Source organism: Eschscholzia californica, unplaced genomic scaffold, assembly GCF_041429995.1.
Source record: "Eschscholzia californica isolate CP2 unplaced genomic scaffold, dmEscCali1.0.p SCAF_3, whole genome shotgun sequence".
Classification (NCBI taxonomy): Eukaryota; Viridiplantae; Streptophyta; class Magnoliopsida; order Ranunculales; family Papaveraceae; genus Eschscholzia; species Eschscholzia californica.
The window spans coordinates 4,565,547-4,588,401 of record NW_028238420.1 but is presented as its reverse complement, the minus strand read 5'-3'; the positions used below and the strand labels follow the sequence as shown (position 1 = coordinate 4,588,401).

The 22,855-nt window shown below is 37.0% G+C and overlaps 2 protein-coding genes across 3 annotated transcripts; one reads left to right on the top strand and one right to left on the bottom strand.

The window, feature by feature from the left end:
- Positions 1 to 323: 323 nt before the first annotated feature.
- DEG8 (Trypsin family protein with PDZ domain-containing protein) lies at positions 324 to 5,465 on the bottom strand. The gene is made up of 13 exons (XM_086671796.1): positions 5,010 to 5,465; positions 4,786 to 4,913; positions 4,067 to 4,149; positions 3,822 to 3,920; positions 3,588 to 3,654; positions 3,303 to 3,378; positions 3,124 to 3,190; positions 2,704 to 2,921; positions 2,229 to 2,296; positions 1,913 to 1,992; positions 1,397 to 1,483; positions 1,158 to 1,265; positions 324 to 547 (listed from the first exon to the last, which is right to left on the bottom strand). The coding sequence occupies exons 1-13, from the start codon at positions 5,165 to 5,167 to the stop codon at positions 419 to 421; spliced, it is 1,368 nt and encodes a 455-aa protein (XP_086527922.1). The 5' UTR covers positions 5,168 to 5,465; the 3' UTR covers positions 324 to 418.
- A 12,249-nt stretch (positions 5,466 to 17,714) lies between these two features.
- Positions 17,715 to 22,522, top strand: LOC147547843 (putative methyltransferase PMT2). Of its 2 annotated transcripts, none has more exons than XM_086672541.1 (7): positions 17,715 to 17,998; positions 19,082 to 19,733; positions 19,915 to 20,125; positions 20,299 to 20,587; positions 21,195 to 21,584; positions 21,667 to 21,744; positions 21,972 to 22,522. In XM_086672541.1, the coding sequence occupies exons 2-7, from the start codon at positions 19,089 to 19,091 to the stop codon at positions 22,204 to 22,206; spliced, it is 1,848 nt and encodes a 615-aa protein (XP_086528667.1). In that variant the 5' UTR covers positions 17,715 to 17,998; positions 19,082 to 19,088; the 3' UTR covers positions 22,207 to 22,522. The 2 variants fall into 2 exon arrangements, with proteins under 2 accessions (XP_086528667.1, XP_086528668.1); XM_086672542.1 differs by having other exon boundaries at positions 17,721 to 18,290.
- The last annotated feature ends 333 nt before the right edge of the window (positions 22,523 to 22,855 follow it).

The window sequence follows — 22,855 nt, the reverse complement described above, 5'->3', positions numbered from 1 at the left end:
AGCCCAACAAAACTTACCCCTTGCAAAAAAAAGAAAAGGAAAAATACTCCTGTAAATACAAATGTAACTAGAACCAAGAATACCTTCATCAAGTTTCAACAAAAAAAAAAAAAAAAAAAAAGAATACCTTCATCAAAAAAAAAAAACTAGAACCAAGAATAGTCCACATTATGACTTTATAATAATTAGATTTCTTAATTATCTTCTTGGGAGTTTGAATGACCGTTTTCTTTCAAATATTTAACAATTCTAATCTTTACATTAATTTAATTAAGAGAACTTTGCAAAGTTATAGAATCATTGCCCCAAAGAATGATCAATCATAACGAAGAAGCTATTGATTCTATTACATATAAATCAAGAGTTTTCCAGTTATATAATTATCAAAAGAATGATTAATAAACACAAATGAACTGAATTAGACCTTATTTTCCTCCAAAACTAGAGACAGTTCCAACTTCTCATTGCCTCTTTGTAGTTTCAACAAGACTTTATCTCCCACATTGTAGTCATCCAAAATCTTTGATAATTCGGCTTTGTTTTTAACCTGCAACACGAGGAGAAAATAAGAAATCGTAATGAGACAGTAAGTGATGTTGGCCTCTGATTCGTGAGAAAACCTTACTGATGTAATGTTTTTTTCCCAAGTCTTATCTGAAACCTGACTTAAGGTCTGAACTGGCTCGAGTCAAATTTCAGAAGGTTTCTTTTGTTTGACTCGTCTGAATGTTTTCACTCGTCTGACTGTCTGACTCGTTTGAATGACTCATTCAGTTTGATTTTCGGATCCATTTTAGGTCGTCTGAATTAATAATTCTGAACTAATAAGTCATTGTTTGAGATAACTTGAAATAACTGTTACGCCCCTGGCTAAAACAAATAAGACTCAAATAACCCAAATTCAACCAAGTCACTGTCTTAAGCTAGTCATATTTGGGTCTGGGGACTAATAAAAAAACCACCACCTAAGATGAGATTTTGATTCTAAAATCAAGTGAGAATGAAGAATTCTTTTTGGTTTTGCTTTTACCCATTTGTTTTTGTTTATCTTTTTAACTGGTCAGTCACTTTACAGCATCTTACAGATAGAACTAAATTGTAGAAGAATAAAGTAAACAAGAAGCATAAATCAATTATATACTGAAAAAGGAACTTACAGGTTTATCGTCAACAGCAAGAATAATATCTCCAAGTATAATATTACCAGCAAAACCTCTTGAAGTTGGAATCAGGCCAGCTTCGGCAGCAGGACTATTTCCAGGAACCTATTAAAAAACGGTGAATATATACATATATACATATAATTGTGCCGATCCAAGTCAAAAGAGGTTATTAAGTTATTTGCATGAGAGTCTCGAGAACAAAATAAGAGAGCTCGGTGATTGAGGTATAGTACCTGTAGAATAAGAGCTCCATTACGAACATTGAGTTGATTGGCAAGGATGTCTGGAGCTATCTCCACATTCAAACCCGCTCTAACAACCTAAATGTGCAAAAGAAGGAATAATTAAATTATAGGCCCTGCTAGGTATCCTGTGAATTTTTGCCAACATTCACACTCCGAAATAAGCTACAGTTTTCTCATTTTAAGTTCAAACTCACGGGGAGTTCTTTCTTATTTCAAGGCAAGCATAACCAAAGAGAGAAACGAAACAATAATAGTCAATCGTCCAATAGACTATCGATTGGCTAGATCCAGGATTGTCGATAGTCTTTTCATCTATACGTATGGAGGCTGTTGGCCGACCCTATGACTACCATCCAACCCAATGTCCATTGGTCCCTCCTTTGGCCTGGACACCCTTATGTCTACCCTCTTTTAAGATAATAGGGTAAAACACCCTCTTATTCAGGCCCATTTGAAATGCCAAAAACTATGCAATCGAAAAGAAAAGATGTAACAAAAGAATACTTTGCCAAACTGGATCAATTGAGGTACTATCTTAGATACTGTTGAAGATGCAATTGCAAACCCTACACCTGCTGATGTCCCTGTCGTTCAGCAAAATGAAAATCTTAAAATACATTCTTCGCTCATTAAGATGTAGCAAATCAGTATTTACTAACTCTAGATGCTTATATTCCTGGGACAAAATAACTTGGAAAATGGAATTTTTCTCTGTCTTTTGACATCAAATTATGAGGAATAGATAATGACATTTTACATCTTGCACCGCACCCGTTAAACTCAACTTCAAAGCAGGATATATAAGCACGTAAGGAATTACCTGTCTGAGTAAATATTGCTGTGTTAATCCCTATCAAATTCCCCTTCGAATCGAGTAGAGGACCTCCACTGCCAAAGTTATAACAAACAAGAAAAAGATATCAATTCAACAATGCAAACAATAGTTTTTATAATTTCAGTTTAAGGACTTGAGAGAAATGTTAGCTTGCAATGATACTACTCCAATGCAGCAAAACAACACGATTTTTCGAGAAAATAGAGGAACTTGATCGAGATCTTTATCATCCTAGAAATAAGTAACGGCAACTCCGCAGCTAAAATCGTATCAATTGGGAGGAACATGTTAATACCAGAAACTGAAGAATCCTAATTGCAGCCTGCCTGGTTTTAAATATACAAGATTTCAAGTAAAAATAGTGAGACATTTCTTTCTAAATAGTATAAGTTTTTGAAATCTCAAATCCAAGAGGGCGGAGACAAATTTTGAGGGTAACAAATCAAACTTCCAAACAAACCTGTTACCAGGATTGATGGCCGCATCTGTCTGAATTCCTCCACTGATCGTCACTCCCGCTTGACTAAAAATTTCTCTATTTAATCCACTAATTACTCCTACAGTTAGGGTGTGATCAAAACCAAATGGATTTCCGATTGCTAAACATTGCTGGCCAACTCTTAGTGCAGACGACTGGCCCACCTTGATTGGTCTCAGCAGGTCTTCAGGAGCGTCAACCTTGAAAATAACAGCACTATTAATTCTCTCTGAATACAATCAGTTCAAACGATTTCCTTCATATTTAGGCTTAGCTGGTTATATAAATGAAACGGAGTGCACTTTTCCTAATACATATGATACTCTTTTTTATGTTGAGAGTAACTTATGGTTGTTCACTTAGAATGGAAAGCTCAAATCTGTTTAAGCAAATTAAAGGTACCTTCAAGACAGCTAAATCTTTATCACGGTCGGCGCCAATCAGCTTACCCTCAAAGTTTTTTTGCACTCTTCCAAAAAACAATAAACAGAGTTAATGATTCTGAATAAAAGATGCAATAAAAATGATTGAACCCTAGATACTGTTTTTGAGCAATCAGAACAGAACATTGAAAAGCTCACCCATCAGATGCAAGAATATTGACACGGGCAACTACTTGACCAAGAGTAGGATTCCTCGAAAGAGCATTACCAACAACTGCGAAGGATGAAAACATAGATCCCATTATATAACACGATAACATCTATGGTTCTACGATTATAATGTAACATCGGACGCATATAACAATTTATAGAAAGTAGAAACCATTTACTGTAACTTGCCACATCAGTAGACAACGTACATGAAGGTTATAACTGAATTATAGGTAACAACTAACAACTGGTAGTTGCTTAGGTAGCTTTTACCGTGATAATTTGTAACTACATGTCCTAGTCCATCCCAAATTACTCCAGAACCATTTCCTTCAGGAACCTGCCCAAATGAGTATCGAAGGCATAGTTGTTACCAAACAATTATGACACGTGAGGATATTAAGAATTTATGATAGCTAAGAAAAGTCAAATAAGTGCACGAACCAATTCATTACAAAATTTGAGATTTTAACCAAGAGAACTCAAAATGCAGATGAATATAATTACCTCAACAACACCTGACATCTTAAGTTGTGGTCTCAATGTTACATCAAAGATGTTGACAACTGAGTAAGTGTTGTTCTCGAAGAGTTTAACAATTCTTTCCTATCAAATAGACCAGCAAATTTTTAACTGAAAGAACAACTGCACAAGTAAGCTATTGAATAATCCCATAACAGAACCACTGGAGAAAAAGAAATGTTGAGAATTAGATACACAGGAACAATAACTACAACATAATAAATGTAAACCTCAGAAGAGAACAGTGGCCCAGAAGGAAAAACAGGTGGAGTAACTTCTTCAATTGTCACAGATGGATTCCCCAACGCAAAGGCTGTAAATCCACAGTATACATCTTAATCAGACGCAGGTATACACATGCATTGTGTACATGCTTAAAACAATAATTCGCTACCAACTTGGTGTGAGCGTGATCTTGGGCCTCTCACCCTAGTCCCTAAAAGAGTTCAGACTTTCTCTCACACTTTTAAAGTAACCACCACCCACTCCCACAACCGATGTTGGGAATAAATACACCAATCTTTCCCTTCACACATTACTATCATTCCGCCCCTCCACAAGGGACCGAAGATTTTTGTAAACATAGGCTGTGTTATCATTTTGTTGTTGTGGTCTTGAACGCACTTCACCAGTCTTAGACTCTCTCACCCCAAAAGCTAACTCGAGATTTGGGGTTTTCCCTAACACTTATAAAGTGACAACCGCCCCCTACCACAACCAATGTGGGACTAACTCCAACACTCGGCACTTTTAAGTCAACAACGCCTAGCAAGTCCGAACTAGTAATTTAGAACTTCGAAAAAAAGAACATGCACATTTTCATGTATAGATGAAAAGTACCTTATCAATGGTTTAAATTCTATCATTCGTGTATACTCCAGCTACTTAGACATTTTTTCGAACAAGTTGCAGCTATTGATTAAGAAAAGAGGAGCTTAATAGTGCGAACCTGACAAGTACCTTGAAGAATGAGAAAACATGTACACGAAAGGAGTCGAAAACAACATCCTTCTTCTGATTAAAGGAATTTCATCGAAGATTACTTCATTTAGCTCTTGAGCAGGTTCTTCAATCGGCCTGGAAAGTAATCCATGATCAATGAACACAACTAAATACTAAAGAAAATTTTCTTATCAATGGTCTAAATTCAACCAATTTAGAACTTAACCTAACCTTTGAACTGAAGAAACACTGTTAGCAGAGTTCAATTCTATCTCTCTCCGAGAACAAACCGAAGAAACTCCGTCAAAGCATACTTTTCTCCGGCCGAAACGTCCGGAAACTTCAAACCGGTGAAATTGTGGAGGCGAATTGCAAAGTAAAATTTGCATTTCAGGTATCCACTTTTACTTGCTGAGGAAGATGAGAGAAAAGTTGCAGAAATGTAAGGAAGAAGAAGAAGTACTTCTAGGGTTTAAAGCTCAACGGCTGTTAATGAACCACGTTATTTATCCATTAGATTAATTTGCTAACTGCAATAACTAACTTATCCCCTTGGACCCTTGGTTAATGTTTGTATGTTTTTTCTTGGTCAGATTTGACTGCTGACTCACAAACAGTCTCACTAAAAATAAAACTTATAGAGGTCATATACACGATGATTTTAATTGAGCAACTATTCACAAAAGTGAGCTTCTATACGATTTCGTTTTTTTTTTATTCAGACTCATTTTTTCTTTCTGGGCACCACGGATTAGGCAAGTCCGAGGGTGCTCGTATAGATAGTCTTGGTCTTATTAAAAATACTAGTAAATGTGAAGATCTCGTTATAAATGAAAATGTCAGTGGGGCTTGAATAGAATGGGACCGAGACTAGTCGGATTGCCTGGTCCAAGGCTCATAAGAAATGCCAAAAGTAGGGGTGTCAACGAGTCCGTTTCGGTTCGGGTATTTTTTTTGTGAGATACGGTTCGGGTATTTAACTACCCAGAACCGAAACCTGTAAGTTGTAGCGGTTTCGGTTCTTGACGGTTCCGGTACCGGTACCTCAGCAGAAGGATTCAGAACCGGAACTTTTAAATTTCTCGGGTACCCATTAGGTATTCACAAAACTGTATCAAAAATTTCTTTTAATAGAAGAATTTGCATCTAATGAAAAGAAATATCCTAAACGGCATAAATTCTTAAATAAGTAAATATTCCGGGTACAATAATTGATGAGTATAAGAGATTAGGGATTAGGGAAATCAAGAAAGAAGAACTGAACCTTTATGTTATATTAACTCACTCATCTTTGGAGTTTATAAAATAACTTTCAAGTTTCAACCAAGGAAAAGAGGATTTGAGAAATTTCACGATTTTTAATAACTTTTAGATTTGAATTTTTGGGGGATTAGTGAGTTGGTAACTTGGTGGGAAAAACCCTGACTTAAAAGAATCCTATATAATTTAGGATAGTTTTTCGTATAATCTCGGGTACCCATTACCCGTCGGGTACCCGACAGATATACCCGATTAGGACCCGCCTCTTAACCGGGTCCTATTGTGTGTATCCATTTAAGACCCGATTTCCTTAACGGATCTCAAACCTATACCCAGAACCTACTCATTAAGATTCGGGTTGGTTCGGTTCTCGGGTAAATGGGTGCCCATTGCCACCCTAGCCAAAAGAGAAAGCAGGTATAAGTAGAAGGAGAGATGCCTCTGGAGGCACCCTTCAGAGTAAGAGAAAATGCTAACTGAAGTACTATCTCTAAAAAAATTATATTGTAGGTAATTTTGGCTATTAACTAACAAAGGGTTTTATTAAGAAAACTCGTAGAGGGTCATACACATGATTTAATTGAGCTACAATTCACTAAATAGAGTGTCTATGGGCATCTTGGTTTTTTTTATCCAGGTCTACTTTCTCTTTTCGTGCCATACAGACTCGGCAAAGTCTAGTACTCTGGTGGTATTCAAACGGATCCTAATTCATACTGAACTTGAATAACACAAACTGAGGCCGATCCGTATATCCTTAGACTGTTTGGTTTGGACTCACAAAAAGTGTCCACAGTGAAGACGAACCTAACTAAAAAAGATGAACACCTTTAGAGGCACCCTTCACACTAAGAGGAAATGGTAACTAAAGTATTATATTCTCCCCTTGCGCTTCCAAGAAGGTAGATGTTTTAGGGAAATAAAAAATGTTTCGTGGTAAAATTTGAAAAGGTGGAAAAATCAAAAATTTCTTCCAAACATCTCCCCACCCCTCTCCTTCCGGCTAAGGAGCTCCTTCGCCGTAACCCCCCGTCAGATTTTCAGATGAAGTAACTCGATATGGTGGGATCTGGTGCTTCCATTATACAATGTTTGATACAAGTCTAATGTTTTTAGTTTCTCTCAAATAGGCTAAATCCATATTCGAATTTGATTGGTGTTGTTGTAAAGTGGTTTTGCAGAGTGCAGATATATCGGGCGAATAATTCCTCCATCTCCAGCAGCAACAATCATTTTCCTTTGATTTGAGAGTTGTTTGGATAGAATTGAGTTGCATTTCGAGTTAGGGTTTTGATTGTGACATAGAACTTAAAAGAGGGTAGATGAATCTGGGAAATTTGGGAGTTGTTGAATTTTAAAACAAAGGTAGGGAAAAGAGGGAGTTAGGGGCCAAAACCAGCTGTGGAAGTAGATCATTTCTAGCAGAAATCTAGACAACATTTCGAATTTGGGGTAAAAATGATTTGATTGGCTGCTTCATTTAATGTTCAAGATTTAAAAATTACAATTCTTTTTTTTTAATTAACATATTTCGGTTTGTAGTGTTCTGTTTTCAGAAAGATAGAGGGGAAGAAGAGAAAGGTGATGACGAGTGGTGTAGGTGTCACCGGAGTTATGGTGGAGATGGGTTGGAATTGATGGTGGACGTATGTGGGAGAGGAAGACGGAGGAAGAAGAAGTTAGAATAAGAGCAGGTGATGTTTGGAAGAAACAAATATTAAAAAAGAATTCTTGCTTCCACCCAAAATTGTGTACCACGAAAAATTTGTTTGTTTCCTCAAAACACCGACCTTTCAAGAATCATATAAGATAGTTTTAGGTTGTAACATAGTATGTTACTTCTTGCATTTTTTTGGGTTTTTTTTTTGTTGAAAGAAAGTAAAACATACAAAAACTAAGAAGCAAAAAGTCGGAGAGGTCTTGGATGGAGTGCCAAGTACACTTGCATCGGTTTATCCTTCCCGATTTCGCCAGTTTATCTGTCTGCTTATTGTTTTGTCTAGGAGTATGAGTGAAGACGATGCTTTCGAATTTGTCTCTGAGGCTGGATATAGTGTCAATATATTTTCCGGATTGCCATTGGATCGAGGTGTTGTTGTTGTGAAGGTATCGAATCAAGTTCAGATTATCACTCTCGATGTGGATGTGTTGGATTTTTAACTCTGCTGCCCGTTGCATGGCCCACGTGATTGCTTGGCATTCACATTCTTCTGCGATTTGTCCCCTGGTTGTGTTAGCTAAGGCCTAAGGCTGCTATGAAATCTGCTTTGTCATCGTGCATAATACATCCAATGCCTACTAGTTCCGAAAGTGAGGTGAAGGAGGCTTCAACATTGATTTTAATGAACGGAGCTTCTGGTGGAACCCAGTTCATCTAGTTGTTGTTCGCTATGATAATCTTTTTTGTACTTGAGCTAGTTGTAGTACCCTTGATTCTGATAATAACCTGCATGGGGGTTTGTTCCTTTGACGAGAAGCATTTTTCACATCTTGTTTTCCATAAAAACCATAAAATCTTCGCGTAGAGTTTTATTGCTTCCGTTTCTAGATCTTTTCATTGTAGAATCCAATCTCTGAAATTGGTGATATTTTCTGAAATAACATTAAAGTGAAATCATATAGGTCGAGCATAACAAATGTCACTTCTTACATAGCTAGCCTGTCTAGTTAGGTTATCACTAGAAAACCTTCTATAGAACTATTAAATTATAGTATTATACCCCAGTGCATTGATTCCATTCCAACTTATCCTTAATAAATATTTAATGGAGCTTATTCTTCAAAGGGCGCATGGGCATGAGTTTGGTTATTGATAGGAAATTTCAATCTCGGTCTGAGATTTAAGATATTATTTTTTATGTCACAATCTAGTGGGACAGTGTTTTCTTATTTATAATATTAAATTAAAAGTTTAGATCATGCTTATCACTGATATCCACTAAGTAAAGTAATATAATAATGAGTTTAACATTTGGCTTAAGGTAATTTCTCAACTTAACAATTAATCCCACTGTGATGCTCCATCAATCCCATGCAAAAGAAAAAGATCACTTAATTACCTAAAACCATACCAAATTGTTCCAAGAGTGAAGCATAATTTAGTGTTTTGATATACATAAATCATAGGAGTATAAGTTGGTATGACAAAAACCGTTGTCTCAATGAAACAAGAAAAAATTGCGGAGTAAAAATATTTTTGAGTGGCAAAATTAAAGTTTTGCTCCAAATATTCGATCTCTTCTGATGTTGGTCGTAGGGTCGCCACCCTACTTTTGCCGACTACTTTAGCTGGATTTTCCATTATTTGCTAAGGGATACATGTACACAACCAAAAAAATATTAAAAAATTCTCTTTTTCTTTGGTTTCATTTTCACTTTTTTGTTGGGCATCACCACATTCACCAGAAGTCACCCATAATCGAACGTTATAAGAAATGAAGTATTTTCGAGTAATGGTAAAGAACAAGAAAAACTAGATAAATTATGAACATTAATTTATGTAGCTTACCATGATTAATAGTGAACTATTGAAAACATTCTACTTGAAATTTGCTTAGTTTTTTCTTGTTCTATAACATTTTTCATTGGGGCCAGTTAAAAGCCCCCGTCCAAATTGGTAGTAGCACCCAGAAGAATAGATTGACTTTAGTCAATATCCTTTGACCCTAAACACCTGTTAACACCCGGGTGTAAATTACAGGGATCGAGTCGTTCGAAAGCCAAAGCAAGACCTTGGAGGCTTGGACCAGTTCGATATAGTTCTTTCTTTTGCTTTCTTTTATAATAAAAAACAGTGACCACCTAAATCTTCTAACGATGAGTTTATGTATCTAACAAGACAAATATCGATTCCAATTTAAATCGGTGTTGGATTTGCGTATCTTTTAATGATGAGTTTATAAATTCCATTTTGAGTTTATGTATTTCATTATAGTGTTTTATTATTATGGTTGATGGGTTATAGGAAAAAAAAAAAAAAAATATATACCAAAGTTGAACAAGGAAAAGAAGAAGAAGAAGAAGAAGAAGAAGAAGAAGAAGAAGAAGAAGAAGAATTACGGCAGAAAGGGAAGGGGCAGTTGGGCCCTTCTCCTATTCCATACGGGAGCGAATCGACACCGAACACAAATAGTATCTCTTCAGGGTGCCATTAGCAGCCCCCTTTTTCATTTGTTTCTCTTTTGGTTATTGAGTGTAAGGAGAGTGTGAGCTTTTAATATAGTACTTGGTTTTGGAGTAAAATATTTCTCCAGTAGATCACGCTGACACTAAAGTTGTAATTGTCGGTGGTTGGATTAAAAACCATTTGAACCGTAGTCGTTCAAAATGGGCCCACACGGTCAATCATTTTACCTTTCCCAACCGTTGATTAGTGGGCTGATGAAATCTAGCCTTCAAAACATTTTTCAGAAGAATAAGTATGTACTAGTAATCAGTTTAAAATTTCTTAATTAAAGTTAATTAATCTGGGAAATAAATCTTGGTGTTAATGACTAATTAATGAAGCAAGAGGAAAAAGTAGAAATATCTAGGTAGGAAGTAGGTCCCACAGGAATAATGAAATAATGGCGCTGATGATGGCGTACCGTATCGCCATCTGGAAAATACTAGTACCGTAATTAATTTTGGGCGAATTCTTGCTTTTGCCCTCATATTTTAGCCCTTAATTGTGTGAATTTTTAATTTAGCTCCCTATTTCTTTTTCCAATGGGTTAATTCCGCTTTATCCCCTAGTTAATTCTTTTTTAGTTTTTAATGTGTGATTAACTGATCGTTTTTAACTCTTATAAGTGTTCAACTGCTCGATTTGATTTCCAATTATATTAGGCCACCAATAGACGGACAACAACTTTTCTTAAGTGGACATACAAAATTTGGTGGGAAGTAAATTTAGTTTGTGATAATTAAATTAGAGGAGGCAACCCTAATTGACTATATTTTCCTACTCTTCGTGAAACCATATTCACCGGCATAATCCGTCCTTCACCGGCGGCAATCCATCTTCATCGGCAATTACCATTTTCTCTTCTTGCTCTCTTTATTTCGATCTTCGCTTCCGTGATGGACTGTCCAGGCGAAACCCTAATTTATGTTCTTTTAATTTCTATTGATTTCAAATAAGGGTTTTAGTTAAGAATTGGGTATTTATCTAATTTGAATGCCTTTAAAAATGGAGCATGAGTTCTTCTTTTACTTGTCACTTCTGATCGAATAATCAGATTTCTACCACTTTTGTTTTTTAAGAAATCTGTTGATTTCTTTGTTCTTGATGACGAAATTTAATGATTCACGAGGGTTCTTGTTGTTAACAGAACCTTCATTGGTTTGAAACGAGGGGTTGCTTTTGCCGTGAAGAAAACTACTCTCATTCGCTTGATTTAGGGTTTGAATTCCTTGCTGAAACTTATTGTTTTTTCGGTAAACACCTTCTTTGATTTCGTTTATATTCTCTCTTTCAATGAATTTCGTTTCCCTTCTAGGATTTTGCAAGATTTGGCTATTCCTTATCTACCATTGTAAGATGGCTAGAAATGTTTCATCTTCTGATCGGTGAAGATGGTGATGGGGATGAAGAAAAAGAAAAGACGAGGAGTTAATTTTGGACCATTTAATTAGGTTGTCCCCAACTAAGTTTGTTTGCCCCAAATTATTTTGTCCACATAAGAAAATGAGTTGTCCATATATTGACTACCTTATATTATGTAGTTCGTTTTGACCTTAAATTTTGTCAAACTTAACTATTTTTCTCTGGTGGCAATTCTGTAGATTTCTTTCTCATCTTTTTCTTATCATCTAATTTGTTTTTCTTTCTTAGATTTCTCTCTCCACCGCAGACTATCTCTCTCTCTCTCTCTCGTTACTCTAACGCCATCACCACCACCTCTGCCCTTTTATCTTTATCTCTTTCCTCTACTTTATTTTCTCACCTTCGATTGATTCTTTGTCTAACAATCTGCCACTAGCTTAATACAAAATCATATTTTCGATCTCACACCATCTATTTCCACTCCAAAATCTACTTCGAGTTTTACAAATTGGGGGCCCAAAAAGAAGTCACAACATAATTGGGGGTCAATTTTTACAAATTGAGGGTAAAAAAATATTAATCCATTTATTTTTTTTTATTATTAGTGCCATCAATTGTTTAAGGCCAGCGCTTTGGGGAAAGCAAAATAGTTTCCGGGGTGTGAAGACTTGGTCAAAAATTGGTCAACTTTGTTTGACAATTTTATTTGGTAAGTTGTTAGAGGGAAATAAAAACCTCCACCTCACTTCCCTCCACCTCACCTCACTCTCTCTCCACCTCACCTTTCTCTCACCACCTCACTCTCTTTGCCACCTCATTGTCTTCTCCGGCAAAATTCGCAGGCCGGCAACCTTCAAACTTAAAAAAAAATTCTCTTCTCTCTCACTCAAAAACTCTTTTTTTTTCCTCTCTGTCTAGATCGCCTGTTCAAGGTCCCGGCCAGACCTTGAACAGATCTGTTCAAGGTCCGGCCGGGACCTGGAACAGACCTTGAACAGAGCTGTTCAAGGTCTGTTCATCTCTCTCTCTCTCTCTCTATATCTGGAGAGAAAGAGGAGAAAGAAAAGAGTTTTAGAGAGAGATGAGAGAGCAAAATGTTTTTTTTTTAGGTTTAAAAGTCGCCGGCCGGAAAAAAATTTCGGCCGGCAACCTTGTTGGAGAAGAGAGAGAGGTGAGGTGGTGAGAGAGAGGTGAGGTGGAAAATTTCCCCATAAAATATATTTCCCCGAAAATTTTTCAAAATTTTACATATTCCCTTTAAAATTTCACACCCCGAAAACTATTTAGCTTTCCCCAAAGCGCTGGCCTTTTTTAAACTCAACTTAAGATTTTATCAAATTTATTTTCCTTAATTTGAAAGGCTTATAGCTTGGTGAAGGCCAAAACATGAAAAAAAAAATATCTTAACACAACTTACTCTACAGTTGGTTGAATTGCCAGCAACTTAACTTCGTTTATTTGGTATTGACATAGAAGGAGGGAAAGATTACCCATCTATATAGGGGCGACCACATAACCTTTTATATTTGATGAAAAATATAGGTTAAAACAGTCGAGTAAAACTTATGTTCAATCACTTTTTTGTAAAGTTAATAGGAACATCGTTAGACAATATTGTTTGAATATGTTTCTCCAAAAAAAAGTTAACATTGATTCTTACTGTACATTAAAAAAAATGAGAACAAAAAGGGTTCATTCCGTTTTAGCCTCAGATTTGTGACCAACTCACCGTTTTGGCTCCCATACGTGTCAGACAGTTCGATTTGGCCCCCAAGACCCAACAAAATTTCAACTTTTTCCAGAACTATCTTTTGGGGACCAAAACAGAATTATTTCAGAAAAAATTAAAAACGAAAAAAACCACATCACCTCTTTTATTTCTCCTCCACTTCACATTTTTTCCTCCACGTCAACTCTTCTTTTCCACCTCACCTTTCTTCTCTGGTGAGAGGTCACAGACTGACAAAAATTTCGACCGACGACTTCACCCTGAAAAAAATAAATAACTTAAAACTTTCTCTCTCTTCTTCTTCCCTATCTCTCTTATCCCCACTTTCTCTTATTCCATCCTCTCTCTCTCTCTCTCTTTAAACCTCCGGCGAAGGGGAGTCTTCGCCGGAGGTCTGGTTCGCTGGTCCACCAGACCTTCATAGATCTGGTGAACCAAACCTCTGACAAAGACTCCCCTTCGTCGGAGGTTCAGAGAGAAGGAATAAAGATAAGGGATGGAAGAAGAGATAGAGGGAAGGACAAAGAAAGGGGGAGAAAAGAAGAAGAGATATTTTTTTAAGGATCAAGTCGTCGGTTGGTGACCTCTTGCCGGAGAAGAAAGGTGAGGTAGAGGGGGAGGAAATGACATGGAGAAGAAAAAAGGTGAAGCAGAGGAGAAATAAAAGAGGTGATGTGGCTTTTTTGTTTTTAGTTTTTTTAGAAATAATTCTATTTTGGCCCCCAAGGGTAGTTCTAGAAAAGTTAAAATTTTTTGGTCTTTGGGGGTCAAATCGAACTGCCAGACATTTTTGGGGGCCAAAACAGTGAGTTAGTAGCAAATTAAAGGCCAAAACAGAACTAACCCAAAAAAAAGAAAAAAAAAGCTCTCAGGTAGCGTAACCCCCCCACAGGCATGCTTTGGCCAAGTTGGTTCAAGTGTTATGTATTCACGGGCAGTCCGACCGTTTAGGTTGTTTTTTCTCAGGCTAGGCTGGGTCAACCTTTACCGATCCGTTTGACACGACTTAACCATACAAGAATTAAAGTAACTTTCCCAGAAATAATTAATGTAGTTTTACGACTCTCTATTGATTATGATATTTGATTTTTAACAATTGATTACAATTAAAAAATGCCATTAAAAAGAAACTTTTATGCCATTAGGTGGATGAGTGTCCACCTGTCGGAGCCCCTTCATCAGATTTTTTTTTCTTCCTCTTCCTCTATATAATATCGACCTTCAACCATCGCTGTCGGCTGCCCATCACCACCATCATTTTGTTTTGCTCTCTAAATCTATTGAGTTTAGTTTAAAATGGGATACAAAAATAAGAAAAAAAAAGAAGATAGAAGGGGGAGATAAAAGATAGATGATGATATTCGTCGACTACTCGTTGTTGTGAGGGTGGAAGGCGGAGACTGAAGAGAGGAAGAAGAATATTTTGTTTGATGAAGGACTGGTGGTAGGTGGCCTGCTGGACATCTGACAATCACCCTTCTCCCACAAAAAAAGAGATAAGACATTTTAATTTTGTTGAAAGAAGGAGATAGGACATGAAGTGAATTATTTTTTTTTATGTCAATTTATTTTCCTTATTAGAAAGGCTTATAGCTCGGTGAAGGCCAAAACATGAAACAAAAAATGTCTTTACACAACTTACTCTACGGTTGGTTGAGCTGTCATCAACTTAACTCCATTTATTTGGAATTGACATAGAAGGAGGGAACAATTATCCATCTATATAGGGGCGACCACATAACCTTTTATATTCGATGAAAAACATAGATTAAAACAGTCGAGTAAAACTTATGTTCAATCACTTTTTTGTAAAGTTAGTAGGAACATCGTTAGACAATATTGTTTGAAAATGTTTCGCAAATAAAAAGTTAACATTGCTTCTGACTTTACATTAAAAATAAAATGAAAACAATAAGGGTTCATTCCGTATTGGCCTCAAATTTGTGACCAACTAGCCGTTTTGACCTTCATAAGTGTCCCACAGTTCGATTTGGCGCCCAATGCCCAATAGAATTTCAACTTTTTCTAGAACTACACTTGGGGGCCAAAATAGAATCATTTCATAAAATATTTTAGGGTTAATTTCGTTTTGGCCCCCGATTTGTGACCAACTGGCCGTTTTGGCCCCCAATTGTGTCCGGCAGTTCGTTTTGGCCCCAAAAAATTCCTAAATGGCCCCAAATTTTTTTAAACCTCCCAATTCTACCCCCATGGCATTTCTGTAATTATTTTTTTTCTTTTTCTTTGTCCACCTCATCTAACATTTACCACATCACTCTTTCCACCTCACCCTTGTTCTCCGGCGAAAGGTTGCCGGCCGGAATAAAAAATTCCGGCCGGCCACCTCTACTAAAAAAAAAAAAAATCTTCCTTTCTCTCTCTTCTTCTTCCTCCTTTCTCTCTCTTCTTCTTCTTCCTTTCTCTCTCTTCTTCTTCCTCATTTCTCTTTCTCTTCTTTTCTCTCAATCTCTCTCTCTCTAAGCTCCCCTTCGCCGGCAGAAATTCCGGCGAAGGGGAGCTTAGAGAGAGAGAGAGAGATTGAGAGAAAAGAAGAGAGAGAGAAAGGAGGAAGAAGAAGAGAGAGAAAGGAAGAAGAAGAGAGAGAAAGGAGGAAGAAGAAGAGGAGAGAGAAAGGAAGAATTTTTTTTTTTTTAGTAAAGGTGGCCGACCGGAATTTTTTATTCCGGCCGTCAACCTTTCGCCGGAGAAGAAGGGTGAGGTGGAGAGGAGGTGGTATAATGGAGGAGAGATAAGGTAAAGTGGATGATAAACAAAGGGGTGATGTGGTTTTTTTTTGTTTTTACCCCTTTTCAGAAATAATTCTATTTTGGCCCCCGAGGATAATTTCGTCAAAAATTTGGCCCTTGGGACCAAAACGAACTGCCGGACACTTATGGGGGCTAAAACGACCAGTTGGTCACAAATCGGGGGCCAAAACGGAATTAACCCAAAATTTTAAACAAAAAAAATACATCACCTCTTTTATTTCTCCTCCACTTCACATCTTTTCTCCTCCTCCTCATCTCTTCTCCTCCACCTCACCTTTCTTCTCTGGCGAGAGGTCGCTGACCGTCAAAAATTTCGGCCGCCGATTTCACCCTGAAAAAAAAAAAAAACTTTGAAATTTATCTCTCTTCTTCTTCTTCTTCTTCTTCTTCTCTCATCTTCTTCCATCTGTTTCTTCTCCCCACTCTCTCTTCTTCCTTCCCTTCTCTCTCTTTAAACTTCTAGCGAAGGGGAGTCTTCGCCGGAGGTTCAGAGAGAAGGAATAGAGAGAAGGGAGGAAGAAGAGAGAGAGGGAAGTAGAGAGAAAGGGGGAGAAAAGAAGAAGATAGAGATTTTTTTAGGGTGAAGTCGTCAGCCGAAATTTCTGTGGGCCGGTGACCTCTTGTCGGAGAAGAAAGGTGAGGTAGAGCCGTGGAAGGGAGGAAATGACATGGAGGAGAAAAAAAAAAGGTGAAGTGGAGGAGAAATAATAGAGGTGGTGTGTGACTTCTTTGTTTTTAATTTTTTTGAAATAATTCTATTTTGGCCCCCAACGATAGTTCTGGAAAGTAGAAACTTTCTTGGAGGTCAAATCGAACTGCAGGACACTTTTGGGGGCCAAAACGGTGATTTGGTAACAAATTGGAGGCCAAAACGAAATTAACACAAAACAAAAGAAAAAAAAACTCTCAGGTGGCGTAGCTTGCCCACAGACATGCTTGGCCCGAGTTAGTTCAATTGTTTTATTGTCGGTATGACCCTGTAGGTTGTTTTTTCTTGGGCCAGGCTGGGTCAACCTTGACCGATCCGTTTGACACGACTGATCCATACAAGAATTAAAGTAACTTTCGCAGAAATAATTAGTGTAGCTTTACGACTCTCAATTGATTATGATACTTGATTTTTAACTATTGATTATAACTAAAAAATGTCATTAGAAAGAAACTTTTATGCCATTAGGTGGATGAGTGTCCACCTCTCGGAAGCCCTTCATCAGATTTTTTTTTCTTCTTCTTCCTTTATATAATCTCGACCTTCAACCATCACTGTCGGCTGCCCATCATCACAATCATTTTTTTTTTGCTCTTTAAATATGTTGAGTTTAGTTTAAAGTAGGATAAAAAAAAGGAAAATAAAGAAAATAAAAGAGGGAAAGAAAAGAGAGATAATGATATTCGTGGACTACTAGTTGTAGTGAGGGTGGAAGGAAGAAACTAAAGAGAGGAAGAATATTTTCTTTGATGAAGGACTGCTGATTGATGGCCTGCTGGACATCTAACAATTACCCCTCTCCGACAAAAAAAGGAGATAAAGACATTTTTTTTTTTGTTGAAAGAAGGAGATAGGACGTGGAGTGAATTATTTTAAAATGACAATAAAAAAACCCAAAAAAAAAAATTGAAAAATAAAAAGAAGGGCCATTTGAAAGCAAGTCATCTTCAAGGACCCATTAGCTAATCTTTTGGGGGCCAAAATGGGAACGAACTCATTTCTAAATGTCTCTCAATACAAAAATATCATCTCCATATATAATCATCCATCTTATACTCTTTTTTTTTTTTTGTTGAAGAAATCCATCTTATACTCTGTATTCCTCTCATTCTCTCTCTAAAAAAAAAGAAAAAGTAGCGAGCAAACGCGCTTCCTTCCTTATTGCTCATTCTCTCACTTAATATTTTCGTCTTCATCGTCGTTATTAGCACCACTGGCTCTTTAAAGGTTCTTCATTTATATCACTTCTCTCTCTATCTGTTATTTTCTCTTATATATATACTCCATATCTTCTTCCTCCTAACAAACTAGGGTTTCAAGGGTTTATATATACAAGATTATCGGATCGAGCAACTAAGTGATATTTTCCTTCCTAATTCCTTGTTTCACCTAGAGAGAGAGAGAGAGAGAGAGAAACTAAGTGATATATTACTTTAACAGTTCACACTGTTATGATCAGAAGTTAGGTTTTTTTTTGGAGGATATAAAAGTGATTGACTGACTCTCTTTTCTTAGATTGGTAAGAGATCTGAAAGATCGATCTGTTATATTATCGTGATTATCTCGTTTATAAATGGAAAAATGAAATGCTAATTATCATAAGATATTTGAGGAATTAGATATACTTTTTCTTGAGCTGCTGGTGTTTGAATTTTGTGTTACTATTTGCTGCTTATTTATGCTTAATCTGCAAAGAATTAAGGAAAATCAAGCTTATAGAATTTTGATTTCATGTGATTAAGTGATTTTGCTGTACCCAAAGTAGCTCACATGAACTCAAATCTGACTTATTTATAGACATTCTATTTTTTTATGTTTTTTTTTTCTGTAATTAACACTTAATGTTCTTTACTATTACCTGAGAGAGTAAACTTTGGCCTTCACTTAAAATAGTATATGTTGAAATTCAGTAACATTTTGCTTTTTACTGGATCTTGTTGTTAATTTAATGAACGGATCATCAGATCTGGGAGTTTTGTCTACTCCTGTTTTATGTCTAACAGATCCGAAAGAAGGGTTGAAACCCTTGTTAGTGATGTCATTCAGTTAAGCGTTAAATTCATTAAATTGGAGGAATCTAGGGACTGATGGTTTGTAGTAGCATCCAGCTGATCTGCTTTCTTTTTTTGTTGCAAGAAGCTTATCTTTTTCTGAATTGACTATTCGGGCGTTCCGATTACTAATCGTAGCTACAAAATCAATCATAATTCGATACATAAATGGTTATAAACTAGGCATAAATTGATAATAACTTGTACGTGAACTTCCAGTTCTTCATAACTATACTAAAATGACTTAGAATTGTTTCAGGTGCATAATGGCGAAAACGAACCCAAAGGATAGTAAGATTCGGAGCTCTGCCTCCATATTTGTTGTAATTGGTCTGTGCTGTTTTTTCTACATTTTGGGTGCATGGCAGAGGAGTGGTTTTGGGAAGGGAGACAGCATAGCTGAGAAGATCACCAAGCAAACGGACTGCAGTATCATCCCTAATCTTACCTTCGAGACCCATCATGGTGGTGAAGCTGGAGCAACAGTTGATCTATCTGATTCAAAAGTTAAACATTTTAAGCCTTGTGCTGCCAAGTATATTGATTACACACCTTGCCAAGATCAAAGGCGAGCTATGACCTTCCCTAGAGATAATATGGTTTATAGAGAAAGGCATTGTCCTCGAGAGGAAGAAAAACTGCATTGCCTTATTCCTGCACCCAAAGGATACGTGACCCCTTTCCCGTGGCCAAAGAGTCGTGATTATGTACCTTATGCTAATGCTCCATATAAGAGCTTGACGGTTGAGAAAGCAATTCAAAATTGGATTCAGTATGAGGGCAATGTGTTTAGGTTTCCAGGTGGAGGAACTCAATTTCCTCAAGGAGCAGATACCTATATTAATCAACTCGCGGCCGTGATCCCAATTGCAAATGGTACAGTCAGAACTGCACTCGACACCGGCTGTGGGGTATACTCTTTATCTTTCTTCAATCAAATTTGCAGTATTTTCCTTCAATGGATAATAAATTGCTCGCAATTTTATTCTTCAATGTAATAGTTACTATTGTCGGTGTTGATTACATCAGTTTGATGTTTGGAAGTTTGTTTCTGTAATCTGTATGATCTACTGAACACTTGAAATTGACTAGGTTGCCAGCTGGGGTGCTTACCTTCTAAAACGGAATGTAATAGCAATGTCTTTTGCACCGAGGGACTCTCATGAGGCACAAGTGCAATTTGCTTTAGAAAGAGGTGTGCCTGCAGTTATTGGTGTGTTCGGAACCATAAAGCTTCCTTACCCATCAAGAGCATTTGATATGGCTCACTGTTCACGTTGCTTAATCCCATGGGGAGCAAATGGTAAGTCTTTTACAGTTTCTTTCTTCTGTTTTTAAAGAAAGAAACTACTACCATGGCCAACTTTTGGTCATTAGCCCTTTCTTTTTGAATTTTGAGTTTTGTCCTGTAGATTATAGACTGCCTACTGCTGAACTGTTTCTTGGGACCTGTTCTGAACATCTTTGTCTTTTCAGATGGTATGTACATGATAGAAGTTGATCGAGTTCTCAGGCCTGGTGGGTACTGGGTACTTTCTGGTCCTCCCATTAATTGGAAGACCAACTACCGCTCATGGCAGCGACCTAAGGAGGAACTTCAGGAGGAACAAAGGAAAATTGAGGAGATGGCCAAAAAACTTTGTTGGGAAAAGAAGCATGAGAAGGGTGAAATTGCTATCTGGAGAAAGAGAGCTAATGGCGAGTCATGTCCCGGAAGGGATGATTCCCAGGAAATGTGTGAGTTGACAAATGCAGATGATGTTTGGTAAGTTTATATTCCATATAATTTTATGTGGAAGTACTGTGGCCGATGTCTAATTTGCTAATATTAAATCAGTCTAAAGCGGAAATTTCATCATACGCGAATCTGTTCAATGTTGTGAATAACATTTTACTTCACCTTTATCGGCCAAGTAAAACAGAACCAATAAAATTAAAGGTGGTCAGGGATCAATATATTAGGGCTACTCGTAGTTAATATAACGTTATATTTGCATCTGAATGCTCGTTAAATGTTAAAAATTCTTATTTAATTGGAGAAGTAATAGGGTTCGGGTATTTGTAATCTTATTTGTTAAATGGCAAGAAGTTTGCTGATTGCCGAGAGCAGAGATGGTTCAATGCTATTTTTGATCAGTCACGATCTCTATATTTGTAAGCGTATCAGAAAAATGCGTACGGTCTTCAGCATCTTTAACTTTCCTAATTCGATAATATCCGCCAACTGATATATTTTCTCGAGCCTTCATATATATATATATATATATAATGTAAGCCCTTGAAAGCCGCTGCGTTCTCAGTATTTGCCCCTTTTCGGTTTCTCCTGTCTCCTTGATCTAACTGTTCAGAAAATGACTTTTGGAATGGTATAGGTACAAAAAGCTAGAAACATGCATAACTCCTTATCCTGAGGTTAACAGCCGAGATGAAGTTGCTGGCGGAGAGTTGAAGCCATTCCCTCAAAGGCTCTATGCTGTTCCTCCACGAGTAGCTAGTGGATCTGTTCCTGGAGTTTCTGTCGAGGCATATCAGGAAGACAACAAATTGTGGAAGAAGCATGTGAAAGCTTATAATAGAATCAATAAGATCATTGATACAGGAAGGTATCGAAACATTATGGATATGAATGCAGGATTGGGAAGTTTTGCAGCTGCAATTGAATCTTCCAAATTATGGGTTATGAATGTTGTACCAACTATTGCTGATAAAAACACTCTTGGAGTTATTTACGAACGAGGATTAATCGGTATATATCATGACTGGTAAGACTTCTTAGCAAGTTATCGTTCTCTCTCATGCTTGAATCGCTTAAAACTTCTAGTTCTCATATAAGTTTTTCCTCAGGTGCGAAGGTTTCTCGACATACCCAAGAACATATGATCTCATTCATGCCAACGGCGTTTTCAGCTTGTACAAAGACGTGTAAGTCTTTCAATGAGTTTCAGATTTGCATACTCTATAGACTAATAATTGCCAAAAACGTCTTCATACCCATTAATTGGAAAGCCTATACGAACATATACATATATCGTGTAGGGTTTACAGTGGCTTGAAGTGCCCAAAGATGGTTCGGACTGATATTTAAAATTTTGTCTGCTTCTATGAACTTTTATTATGACAATTGATTCTGATATGAGATTTTAAACCAGATGTAACATTGAGGACATTCTGTTGGAGATGGATCGAATTCTTCGACCAGAAGGATCCGTGATATTCCGTGACGAAGTTGACGTGCTAATGAAAGTCAAGAAGATAATAAGCGGAATGAGATGGAGCTCAAAGATGGTTGATCATGAAGATGGCCCCTTAGTTCCTGAGAAGATATTAGTTGTTGTCAAACAGTACTGGGTTGTCGGAGAAAACAACTCTACATCTTCAGCGTGATAAAATTGATCGACAAGATGCAAAATCCTGCAGGAATTCTGGCAAACTGATATCGATCTCTGAACTTCAAGGATTCTGAAGCATGAAATATACAAAGATTTTTTCGGCCGAGTGAACACTGAACTTAGGACGGAGGCAGCACAGTTTTCTACTATTAATTATAATTTAAGTTTTAAGCAGGTAGTTTTGTTTTTATTTCACGAACCATTTTAGGTATGTACGAATAATTTAATTTAGATTATGGGTTGTATAATTTATCTGCAAATTCTATGTGATCTGAGAATTTACCATTCTTGCAAATGAATTTTTTAGGTCACGGACCCGTGTTTTCATTTTGAGTAGTTATATCTTTTAGCTTTAAGTATGTTATTTTCTTGCATTCATTGTACATGACCTAAGCTCAAGTTTGTTTTTAGCAACAGGAAGAGGTCATTCATTAGTAGAGGAATAGAATAGTTAAAGATTTTGGGGTTGCAGGTTGCTTTGAGGGCAACTCTTTTGGGTCAGCTAGGGCGACCGAGAGTTGGGATAATTTAGTAACGTTTTTTGGGGCAATTTCATCTATGTTTTTGGGGACATTTTTACTCGTAAGGTCACTTTTGGCGACAATGTAAGCCATGCTTTTAGGACACTTTCAGCGTCACTATTG

Coding starts and splice junctions, on each gene's coding strand:
- DEG8 (XM_086671796.1), bottom strand. CDS start 5,167: ATGCAAATTTTACTTTGCAATTCGCCTCCACAATTTCACCGGTTTGAA. Junction 3,191..3,302: donor AATATTCTTGCATCTGATGG/GTGAGCTTTTCA, acceptor GTTTTTTGGAAG/AGTGCAAAAAAACTTTGAGG. Junction 1,266..1,396: donor ATGGAGCTCTTATTCTACAG/GTACTATACCTC, acceptor GTTTTTTAATAG/GTTCCTGGAAATAGTCCTGC.
- LOC147547843 (XM_086672541.1), top strand. CDS start 19,089: ATGGCGAAAACGAACCCAAAGGATAGTAAGATTCGGAGCTCTGCCTCC. Junction 20,126..20,298: donor AATCCCATGGGGAGCAAATG/GTAAGTCTTTTA, acceptor TTGTCTTTTCAG/ATGGTATGTACATGATAGAA. Junction 20,588..21,194: donor ACAAATGCAGATGATGTTTG/GTAAGTTTATAT, acceptor GGAATGGTATAG/GTACAAAAAGCTAGAAACAT.